This window comes from Eublepharis macularius, chromosome 12 (genome assembly GCF_028583425.1).
Source record: "Eublepharis macularius isolate TG4126 chromosome 12, MPM_Emac_v1.0, whole genome shotgun sequence".
Classification (NCBI taxonomy): Eukaryota; Metazoa; Chordata; class Lepidosauria; order Squamata; family Eublepharidae; genus Eublepharis; species Eublepharis macularius.
Genome location: NC_072801.1, coordinates 41,283,809 through 41,295,956, shown reverse-complemented (window position 1 = coordinate 41,295,956; position 12,148 = coordinate 41,283,809). Strand labels below are relative to the sequence as shown.

Sequence of the window (12,148 nt, the reverse complement as noted above, 5' to 3'; positions counted from 1 at the left end):
CAGGGTTTGGAGGTCGGAGGAACCTCAACAGTGTGTAATCATGCCATACAGAGTCTACCCCCCAAAGCAGCCATTTTTCTCCAGGGGAACTGACTTCAGTCTTCTGAAGATACATCTGAAGAAGGGAGCTCCATCTCTCCAAAGCTTAAGCCCAGAAAATCTTGTCGGTATCTAAGGTGCCACTGGACTCAAACCCTGCTGTTCTACTGCAGACCATCACAATTACTCACCTAAAACTATTCTGGATATCAGTTATAATTCTGAGGGATCTCCAGGCCTTACCTGGAGGTTGGTGACCCTGCTTATTTCTCTCTGCATAGGAAGGAAGAGGGAGGAGGTGACAACACAGGGGGAGGGAAAGCTAACCTCTCCTATGGCCAGGAATAGCTGATCTTCTTTGAAGCTGATCCTGGAGGGGGTGCTGTAAAGCAAAAATGAAAGAGAGCGCTTTTCTAATCGCTCATTGCTGCCATTATATATGTCTCTACATAGCCATTTTTAGAGTTGTGGAGGAAGCTTGAGAAGATCTTCATCACCCTGAAAATACCCACACATTTAATGTCTAGGAGTAAGATCTGGGGTTAAAAAAACCCTGGTTTTTCTACTTTTCCATGTGTCAGAGGGAAAGCTAGATATTTTAAAATTTGTATTTATTTCAAACATTTTTATACCACATTTCCACCCAGCTAGGGTCCCCAAGATGGCAAGAATTAAAGGTAAAGGTAAAGGTGCAATCACTGAGTCATTACTGACCCATGGGGGGACGTCGCACCACGTTTTCTTGGCAGACTTTTTACGGGGTGGTTTGCCATTGCCTTCCCCAGTCATCTACACTTTACCCCCAGGAAACTGGGTAGTCATTTTACTGACCTCGGAAGGATCGAATGCCAAGTCAATCTTGAGCCGGCTACCTGAACCCAGCTTCTGCCGGGATCGAACTCAGGTCGTGAGCAGAACTTAGGCTGCAGTACTGCCGCTTACCACTCTGTGCCACGAGGTGAGAATTAGAACGTTTAATACATTGAAGCAGCATTTGAAATAAGGTAGATAAAAACATGTGGGCATACAAGCACACATAACACAATCAGGGAGGAGGGCCAATAGTAGTTACTGAATTTATGCCAAACAAAACAAGAAGTCTAGGTGCTTTTTGGTTAGTAGTTGCATCTCTCACATAAACTTCCCCCTAAATCTCTGCTTTCCTGTGAAATTTACATCCTATACTTAACTGTATTTCATGGTCCTTTAACATGCTGTTAACAAATTTTATTCCTTCATAATCGTATGTATATATCTGCATTCTGACAATTGACTATGTGCAGCTGATAGGGTTGCCAACTCCAGGTGGGTAAATCCCTGGAGAGTTGGGAATGGAGCCTGGAGAGGGCAGGGTTTAGGGAGGGGATGGACCTCAGCGGGGGATCCCTTGTAATTCTGGTAGATCAGCAGGCCCCACCTGGAGGTTGGCAAACCAAAAGTTCTAGGATTAGCAGCTTCCCACTTCCCAGGTGTGGCTCTCTTTAGTTTAAGAACCACACACTCATTCTTAATAAAGAGGAATCTCGTGACATCTTGAAGACTAACAACATTTTATTCCATCATTAGAGTTTGTGAACTGGAGCTCACTTCAGGCTTATTCTTATCCTTCCATACTTCCCCAAAGCCCCTTTGGGGAAGGCTGCGCTCCATTAGATGGAGGAAATGCTAAATCTCCATTTGCTTTGTAAAGGAATTGCCCGGCTAGCCCTTTGAGTTGGTCTGGCTGGAGGGCAGCTCCTGGGAAGGGTGTGGGAATGATGGGAAGGCTTTATCGGTCCTGTTAAAACAAGGGTATTGAAGTCCGCCAGGGTGGGCGGGTCGGTGGGGGTTTAACCCTTCCTGTTAATGATCAGAGGCTTGCTAATAGCGTGGTGGAAGAGGCGCTTTGATCCGGGATGGTGGGGCCTTTCAAGTGCAAATTTCCTGATGTAAGGCTACTATTCCGGCTCCTCTTCTTCTTGTATCCCTTCGAGTTCCAAGTGCATCCTTGCAGGGACAAGCCTGGATTCCTCTCTCCTCCCCAAACATCTGCTTCTCTCCTCCCATTGCCATCCTCTTTGCACCTTTCTCTGCTGCTTGTCTCCCCTTTCCAAAAACGAATAAAACAAATACATCTATTATGTTTACGCTTGTTCATTTTTTATTTTCCCCCCCTCAACCACTTTGTTACTAAGTTAATTTTGGGGCTGGTTTTCCCTCCTTTTTTTTTCTTTTTAGTTATCCCTGCTAAACTAAAACCTTTCCTTGTGAGATTGTGCATGTGCAGTTTCATAAAGATGCCATTGGACATAGGCCCAAAGAAGATGCTTAGACAGCACCCAAAACAGTTGCTCAGGTGTCTGGGCCTGCTCCTCTTCGTGGCTTGGATCCAGTGATGAAAAAGCAGAAACATAGAAGATTTCGTGCAGTTCTGCTTGCACACGAACGTGTACAACAGCGAGTCCTTTCCTCCCTATATATGATGCTGCCCTGAAATTGGTTGCACAAGATCATGCTCAAGCAGAAATGCAAGAGGGAAACAATAAGTTTGACTTAGCGCAAGTAGCTACTGGTCTCTTTTTCTTGTGTTACAACTTGCAGAAGAGCTCTAGCGCAAGAGGAAATGTTGTGCTGGATCTAATCCCATGTACTTAAGAAATGATGATTCTCTTGAATTTGTAAAAAAGAATTGGTATTGAAAGTTGTAAGAAAATGCATTGTATTCAATTATATGCAAGAATAAGGTTTTTTTGCTAGTAAATCATACATATGCAAAAGATACGTTTAGACTATTTCTTAACAGCAGAATGATGATCATCTTAAATGAATGCAAATCCCTTTTAATACACTAGCCTTTTCAGCCAGAGATCAAAATAGTTTCTTGTTTCTTTGGGGTATTATTGGGAGGGGGGTAATAGTGCAGGGGTGGGAGTTCAGCTGAAAGGAACAGAGAAGTCCATCCCATTGCTGTTCTCTCTGCAGTTTCTCCAGGTGTGGTGCATAACACAGTACCAGTTCTATACAGAGTTACTCTGCTTGGGATGTTTGCATGTGTTGAGAGTGGTGGAACTGGAGGAGTGAACGTCCTAAATGAGGATTCACTGCAACATATATCCCCAAGGGGACAGACAGGCTACAGAGGGTTTTGAAGGGAAGGACAAGGGTCTTAGGTGGGATCCAGTAACAAGAGAGTAGAAAGTGGAAAAGGTACTTAGCACAGCTCAGCTTATACAAACAATATTGCAAGGGCTACAGCAACACATAGTGCTTCAAAACAATTTTTTAACAAAATAACAACATGCACATGGAGCCATATAATGTAGAACAGACCGTTGGTGTGTTTTTATTTCATTTGCCTTCATAACCGTACCAGAAGAAATACTTTGCACTGTGGCTTTCTTATGCAGACAGACTGCAGTAAATTTAGCTCCTCTGCTTGTGCCAGGGTCTGTGAGCATGTAAGAGTCTTCCGTGGGATCCAGCCGGAGGAGTTGGTGCTGGATCTGGGAGCAAACAGGAATCCTGTTTAGGGACTGAAGGAGGGGACTCACAGCAGGGTGATGAGCTGGTGGATAAACGAGAAGGGTCCAAGATGCAATAATGGAAAACTAGAAGCGGTTGCATTAGTTAAGGAAAGAGTGCAAACCAGATTTCTGTATTCTTTGCAGTGTGATAAAGGGAGGAGCAACTTGACTTGGTAACAGAATATGGGGAGCAAAAGAAAGAAGGAAGACTAAAAGATAAAAGCTAAGGCCTCCTGGTGAGAACCATACCAGGAAACCGAGTAGTACAATTAGAAATCCTAACCTTTGTATTGTTTTGTTTTTTTCCTCTTGTTGGATTTCCAGAGGTGTGAGCTGTGTCCCCATAAAGATGGAGCACTGAAGCGGACTGATAATGGAGGTCAGTTCCCCTTTGTGGTCCACAGGGATGTGGGAAGAGGTGGAATGAAATTGAGAGCCCAGGCAGGGAAAAAAAATATATCTGCTCCAAGGCACTTCTTCAGTGAAATTCTTACAAGAGATGGACAAAGGTAAACCTGATGTTAGAACTGTACTATTTCAAACTGCAAGTCAAGAGGGTTCACTAAACCAGTTCCCTGCACCCAGAAAACTAGATACCAAAGAGAAATGTTCAGGTATAGTATTTTCCCTGACATGCTGGCTTTCTATGTGAAAATAATGTCTTTGTGGTAGGACAGCCAGATTTGAGTCCAGTGGCACTTTAGAGACTAACAAGATTTTTAGGGTATAAGTTTTGAGTATCAATACTCCCTTCTTCAGAACTTAGGACTCTCGCTTATACCCTGAAAATCTTGTCTCTATGGTGCCCCTGGACTCAAATCTTGCAGTTCTACTGCAGATCATCATGGCTACCTACTTGAAACTATATAGCGGAGTTCCATCGTGCAAGTGATCACTGGCATCCTGAAGAAGGATAATTTCACCCCATCTGCTGTTTGTGGGGCTTACGAGCAAACATCCATCAGAGCTGTATCATGCTTGACTACAGGTCTGGGGCTCATGGGACTGAATGCTCATACTTACAAAATGTTCCTGCTACAAAGAAAGCTGGCATGTCAGGGAAGGGTTCTAGCCTAGCTTTCTCTCTGACATAATATATTTTCTGTGTGTGGAATTTTTAAAAAATCGTGTGCAATCATGTGATTTCCACCAGCCTACAGTTTGAAGTAGTACAGTCCAAATGATTGATTGATTGATTGATACCCAAATGGAAACTGAAAGCAGTTTACATCATTCTCCTGTCTTTCATTTTATCCTCATAACAATCCTGTGAGGAAGGTTTGGCTGAGGGCTGTCCCAAGATCACCTCAGTTCAAACCATGTCCAAGAACTACGCGTAAAGTTACACACAAACCCACACATACATTGGCAGCTAGTATAGATCTTTTTGGCCTCTTTTCTTCGCTTAATGGACTCCTGACCAGAATAGCATAGTCGTGGGAAACCTGGGTCCAAATTCCCACGCAGCTTTAAAGGTCCACCACTGGGTTACCTTCAGTTTCAATCTAATCTACCTCACAGTGTTTTTCTGAATAAAATGGAGGAGAGGAGAATGATATAAGCTTCCCAGAGCTCCTTAAAGGAAAGGGAAGATATGCATGTGAAAGATAGGGGTTTCTTCCCATCTGCACCAATGAACTCAACCAGAGGATGGAGAAGAGCCTCTTTGCATATGACTATTTCTAAGTGACCTTGGGCAAACTAAAATCTTCCAAGGGAGGGTTGAGGGGGGTAAAATGGGTTGTTGAGATGGTAAAATAGACACCAGTTTATGTAGGCCTGACCTGAATTTCTTTTTAAAAAGATGAGAAATAAATGTTTGCTTGTTTAAAAAAACCCTCAAGTGCTTCCAAATTAAGGGTGTGAATGCTTTTGAGGTCTAATTTTTGTACTCAGGTTTGGTACTATCCTGCAACACATACAAAGTTCAAAAATGCACGTGATGGAGATTATGGATCTCCATTCACATTTTAAATAACTTTAATCTATTTTAATTTATTTTGATATATTTATATCCTGCTGCTTTCCCCAGTGTGGACCCAAAGCCAGGCTAATAACAATAACAACAACAACTGCACTTATATACTGCTCTTCTAAACAGATTAATGCCCCACTCAGAACTGTGAACAATGTCAGTGTTATTATCCCCACAACAGAGCTGCGGAATTGGTACTGAAAAGAGTGGCTTAACCAAGGCCACCTCTTAAGCTCATGGGAGTAGTAGGTGACTGTTTCCTGTCTCTCAGCCTACCCGACTTCACTGGGTTGTTACGTGAAAAAGGAGGAACAGGGAAACCACGTGTTCCTATCCTGAGCTCCTTCGAAGAAGGGCAGCATCAAAATATGCTAAATAGATTGTGATAACAAAAATGGATGGGATTGTACAATGCCGTACAGCAAAATTTGCAATTGCTGCCTCCCTAGACAGGTGAGAGATGGGCCCTTTTCACACTGCTTACCTTTACTCGCAACGACGTGGAACATCGCGCTAAAAATGCGGAACATCGCGTTTTCTCACGCAAGATTTGCGCGATGTCACGCAAATCTCGCGCGAGAAAACGCGATGTTCTGCGTTTTTAGCGCGATGTTCTGTGTCATTGCAAGTAAAAGTGTGAAAAGGGCCATGGTAAGAAGTATGGGCGGGGGGTGGGGGGTGGGGTTGAATGTCTTGGGGAAGAGTTGCCAACAGGCCTGGAGAATATGTCCTGTGGAAATGGGTGGCTGAAACCTTTCATAGCATGGAGGTAAATGACAGGGATAGGACATTTTTTCTCCAGGCTGTTGACACTTCTACTTGGGGGACAGATGAGCAAACATGCACGTGCACACAGAGTGAGGTGGTGAATGTGTGTCTGAGTTACACCTTTTCAGTCTGCAAGTGGGGGATACCACAACAGAATGCTCTTCCATACCAAAACATCTGTAAAAGTGGCCCCTGCAGGTTAACAGCCAGTGTGGTGTAGTGTTCCGGTGTCAGATTAAGATCTGGGAGACCCGGGTTCAAATCCCTACTCTGCCATGGAAGCTCGCTGGGTGACCTTGGGCCAGTTACTCTCAGTCGATCCTATCTCATAGGGTGATTGTTGTGAGGATTAAATGGAGGAGGGGAGAATATTGTTAAACCCCGTAGGGGAGAAAAGTAGAATATAAATGAAGTTAGTGAGAGGCAGTAGTGTGTAGTGGTTAAAGTGTCAAACTAGGATCTGTGAGACCCCAGGCTCGATTCCCTGTTCAGAAGCTTGCTGGATGACCTTAGGCCTGTTGCGCACTCTTAGCCTAACCTAACTCATAGTGTTGTTGTGAGGATAAAATGGAGGAAAGGAGAATAATGTAAGCCGCCTTGGGTCCCTCTTGAGGAGAAAAGGCAGAGTATAAAAAATAAGTAAGTAAATAAATAAGTTAAATTTACAGTTACCTTGAGACTTAGAAGCCTCTGCCACCCACTGGATTCTGAAGCCAATTTCTTTTTGGTCTCCTGGCTCCAGCCCCTCTGTGACTGTTTCACAATTTGTTTCCCTTCTCCCTGAACCAGGCTGGGCCCATGTTGTCTGCGCTCTCTACATCCCCGAGGTGCAGTTCGCTAATGTCCTCACCATGGAGCCGATTGTCCTTCAGTATGTGCCCCACGACCGGTTCAATAAGGTAAAAGAAATCTACCTTGTACTGTATCCCATCCCGTGATCCCACTCTCGCTAGCAGACTAGGGGTCTACTTCAGCTTCCCTGTGCTTTATGTATATATTGACAGGGTAATGTTATAATTCCATCTCCCCTCACCTCTGCTGGGACAGGTTCACATCTTTTGTGCCTGTGCAGTGATCACCAGTGTGTGTGTGATGCATGCTGTCCTGCCTTTTCTTTTGCAGATATGTTACATCTGCGAAGAGCAGGGTAGGGAGAGCAAAGCAGCCTCTGGAGCCTGCATGACTTGCAACCGACATGGCTGTCGCCAAGCCTTCCACGTCACCTGGTGAGTTTGCAACGGTGTTGCTGTTGCCTTGGTGATAAGCCCCTCCCGCCTACTTCCTTATATCCAAAACACATCACTTTGCCCTATCCATTTTGTGAGTTTGGATTCAACTGCCTCTCCTAAGAGAGTTACCTCAAGAAGCTTTGCAGATGGGGCGAGCACTCCTCTGGAACCACTGAACCTTCTTCTTGGTTGCCTTCCTTCTCCTCTTACCTTAAACACATGAAGCTGCCTTTTTTGAGACAACCCTTTGGACTATCAAGGTCAGTGTTGTCTGCTCTGACCGGCAGTCCTCACTGGGTCTCAGGCAGAGGTCTTCACATCAACTCCAACCTGACCCTTTAAGTGGGGATGCCAGAGATTGAACTGGGGCTCTTCTGCATACCAAGTAGGGGCTCTCCTGCTGAGCCATGGCCCCAACTAACAGTAATGGATTAGGAGCAGGCTCATCTAGAGTTCAGCTGGTCACTGTAGCCATTTCTCTTAATAACAACTTGACATACAGGAATTAGCAAGTGGGACATGGAGATAAGTAACCATTAATATGAACCATTTTTTTTAAAAAATAGAATATGCTGGTTACCTTCTCCTGCTCAGTTAGCAACTCTTGGCTTGGTGCAGTGCAATTCGTTGTGTCTGGCAAGCCAAATCAGTATGCCAGTCATCTTCAAAAACATTGCCATTCCTAGAGAAAGCTGATGTCTGGATAGATTCAGGTGGGTAGCCATCTTGGTCTGCAGTAGATCAGCAAGATTCAAGTCTAGTAGCACCGTAAAGACCAAGCAGTTTTCCAAGCTTGATGCTCATAAGCTTATACCCTAGAAATTTTGTTGGTCTTTACAGTACTACTGTACTTGCATCTTGCTGTTCTGATGCCCGGATACATCCTTAAATTCATCATTTCCCCTCTTTACTGTAAGCTTCCATCCCACATGGCTTTTATCCAAGCAGGTCCCATGATCTCCAACAGAGATTTATTAAGGCAGCCAGAAAGGACCCCTCCTTCCTTTTTCACCAGCAGCAAAGATCATTGGATCTGCCCACCTTACAGAGTGATTGTTGTGGGGATAATAACAACATACTCTGTAAACCACTCTGAGTGGGTGTTAAGTTGTCCTGAAGGGCGGCATATAAATCAATTATTATTATTATTATTATTATTATTATTATTATTATTATTATTATTATTATTATTATCCAGCCCATTAAATTTTGATAGTATCTGTGTAGTACAATTTTTATCCCATCTTTTTTCCAAGGAAAAGATGCATCGTACATAGTTTACCCCTCCTCATTATATCCTCATAACAAGCATGTGGAATAGGTTAGAGTGAGGGAGAGAGGTTCGCCCAACGTCACGCAGTAAACTCCACAGCGCAGTTGGAGTTTGAAACCAGGCCTCTCAGATCCTAGTCCAACCCTCTAACTGTGACTCCTTGCTCATCTCTGGCCTCGGCTGCAAAGTCCATAGATTGATTGCATCAATTGTGAAGCAACTGGGATGACTTTTCAGCAGGCTGTGGCTCACATAATGATCTGCCCTAATAAAAGTTTTTAAGGTGCTGCAGGACCCTGCAACTGACTAGTGCAAGCTAATCCTCTGGAATTTCACAGTGGGTCTATGGAATGACATGGTGATAAGGGCCATTTTATTTTCAGTCCCTTTGCTAATAATACGCAGGATACTTTGCCCTGCCCCTCCCTGCCGCTGCCAAATATAAAAAGCACTAGAGGGGGCAAGTGAAGTTTGGGGGGGGGACTTAGGAGGAGGGTGCTTCTCTCTTCTTAGCTTGAGACTTCTCTCCTGCACTTACTGTTGCCCACAAGCCTGGAGAAAACTGTCTTGTTCCTTTAAATAGAGGCTTAATGTGTGGAAATGGGCAGCTGAAAATTTTCATGGCATGGAGGTAAATAACGTTGCCTGGTATTTGACATCCCATTGAGCCTCTATGAAAGGGACAGGGCATTTTTCTGCCGGCCTCCCTGCCCATATCCTATTGCTAATGCTTAGATTTGGGCTGTTTGCATGATGCTGCAGTCCTAAGGATGCTTTCCTTACTTCATAGTAGACTGCCTCCTGAATCTTTCACATTTTTATCATGCCTTTTTCTCCAAGAAGCCTTAGAGCAGAATACCTAGTTCTCCCTTCTTCTATTTTATCCTGATGACAACCCTGTGAAATATGTTGGACACATATGGAGCGACTGTAGGGTTGCCAACAGGCAAGGAGGAAAATATCCTGCCCCTCTGATAGTGGCTTAACAGCAACCTTACCCTCAGACCAAAAAGTTGGATGCCCCCTTTTCTAAATACCCTCATATTGGTCTTCTGTGTACGCATCTCAGTGCTCTTAGATCTCTCATGCCAGTTTTGAAGAAATTTGGCTTCCAATATTTTTTTTGGTTCACTTCAGAGTGCTTGAAAGCCTACTGCAATCTGGTGCCTACGGATCTGAGGGACTGCCCCATCTCCCTTAGATTAGTCCGGAAATCATTGCTGTCTGTTCATTTTCACCCAAGAAGTATCTTTGACTTCCTTCAGAAAACTGTCTGTCTTTGCTATTACTCTGCCCCTCTCTCTCAGAAGCCAGACACACTGTGAATGGGGTATAAGAGGCTGTTTGATGTGGTCATTCTTATGTGGGATTTTCTTTGTGAAGGAGTTTAATTTTCTTTTCATAAACAGTTCTGAGGGTTTTTTTTTTGAAGAATAGGAATAAATGTTTCAGTACAAATCAAATCACCATCAAGGGATTGGGAGCAGATTGTTCCTGAGTTGTACGATTTTTGTTATTTAAAAAGTTCCCTATAGAGCTGGTAAAGCATAGCCTTCCTTGCTCTGCTGGGAAAGAGAGAGGAACCTGGCTATGTCTTCTTACCCAAATCCATGATGCTCTTTATCAACATGTTTCCAAATTGCAGTGCTCAGATGGCTGGGCTTTTGTGCGAAGAAGAAGTCTTAGAAGTGGACAATGTGAAATACTGCGGCTATTGCAAGTACCACTTCAATAAAATTGTGAGTTGCTGTTATCTTCGAATCATTTGGGTGCTAGGTTGTTTAATTTCAGTGCCCCTCCCCTCAAAAACATTTTTGAATTCAATATTCAGTTCAGAATGAGGAAGTACTGCTCAATAAGCAGAGTGCATAATTTTATTTATTTATTTTATTTACACCCTTCCTTTATCCCTCATGGAGACCCAAGGTGCCTTGCATCATTCACTTCTCCTCCACTTTATCCCCACAACAACCTTGCAAAGCAGGTTAGGTTGAGACTGTGTGACTGGCCCAAGGTCACCCAGTGAGCATGGCAGAGTGGGTATTCAAATCTGGTTCTCCCAAATCCTAGTCTGACACTTTAACCACTACACAATGCTGCCTCTCTTTTGTATAATTTGTATGTCAAATACCTCTTCCACTCCTGGTCCAGTCATTTTAAAAGCCTGTGGGGGCCAGATTTGGCTCAAAAACACAGGGGTGGGGGGCTCCTGCTTCCTTACCGCCATTTTCCCAAGTCAAAACTGACCTAGTGAGGAATTATTTGCCCCCTTGTAGCTATGCATGCAGTATTCCAGGAATGTTACTTGTATTTGCGATCTACGTTTTAACTATACCACTTCAAACTGCAGGTGGAGGATGATGCGGCAGACTGCTGCACCCCACCCAAATCCTCATGCATAGAGGACCACATCACGAAGAGTGCAAAGCTAGATCTCGTTCCCCTGATAAAGAGACCTTGCTTTCCCTGGAAGTAAACTTGTTTCTGAGCTGTACCATGTCAGAGCAACTATAGGACCTGCCATGAGTGAATGTTTTTTCATATGGACACAGAAATTTGCATCTAGTAAACCAGATGTCGGGCAAGAGTTCTAGACCCACTTTCTTCTTGTTCTGGTAGTTTTCTGTATGCAGGAAATTTTGGTGTGCAGGGAAACAGTCAATCATTTGAGCTCTGCAGCTGTCTTCAGTGGTCAACCTAGAGCCGGGTTTTCCACTTTAGTACTCTCCTAAAGGTGATCACAGCCAGTGCTTCACCTGTGCTATGAACTCACCAGCATAACCTTTGAAGCATACTAGCAAGATGAACTGCCTGGAGAGAAAAAAAAAGTCCTGTCCCTTTAATAAAAGTTTATTTACCAGGTGTTATTATTTACCTCCATGCCATGAAAAGCTTTGACTGGAAATTTCCACACATTTAAACTTCTGTTAAAGGGACAGGACATTTTTCTCCAGGCCTGTTGGCAGCCCTAAGATGAACATACAGATGGGGGAGTTGTTTCCCATGGCTTATAGGTGCATGAGCCCTTACCCTCGCTCTTCCCCTCCCTATTTTTTTTAAAGTGGCATAGAAGTGTTTATGCAAATATATAATTTGCGGCACAGAAACACTCACAGAAAATCCCAGGAAGTGCAGTGAGCACTGTTCTTTCACATTCATCCCAAAAGGCACACTAGAACCTTCTTCCTCTTAGCACTAAAGACATGTGGGGGTTGACTGCCCATGGCAGAAGATGTGAAGGCATGTCTGCTCCTCTAGCAGATGACTCCCCTAAAGACATCTCTTCTTCCTCACTTTCCCCATCATCTCCTCGTCTAATGGCATCACCCATATGAGGTTTCAGGACTGGTCAGAGATGCTT

The 12,148-nt window shown here is 43.9% G+C and overlaps 1 protein-coding gene across 1 annotated transcript in view; it reads left to right on the top strand.

Annotated features, from left to right (window-relative positions):
• The window catches only part of MLLT6 (MLLT6, PHD finger containing), a 105,249-nt gene that overhangs the window by 13,768 nt on the left and 79,333 nt on the right, over nt 1-12,148 (top strand). Inside the window, exons 3-6 of the mRNA XM_054992226.1 lie at nt 3,867-3,921; nt 7,075-7,184; nt 7,408-7,511; nt 10,433-10,526. Coding sequence (XP_054848201.1) covers nt 3,867-3,921; nt 7,075-7,184; nt 7,408-7,511; nt 10,433-10,526 — 363 coding nt within the window. The remainder of the gene's footprint in view (nt 1-3,866; nt 3,922-7,074; nt 7,185-7,407; nt 7,512-10,432; nt 10,527-12,148) is intronic.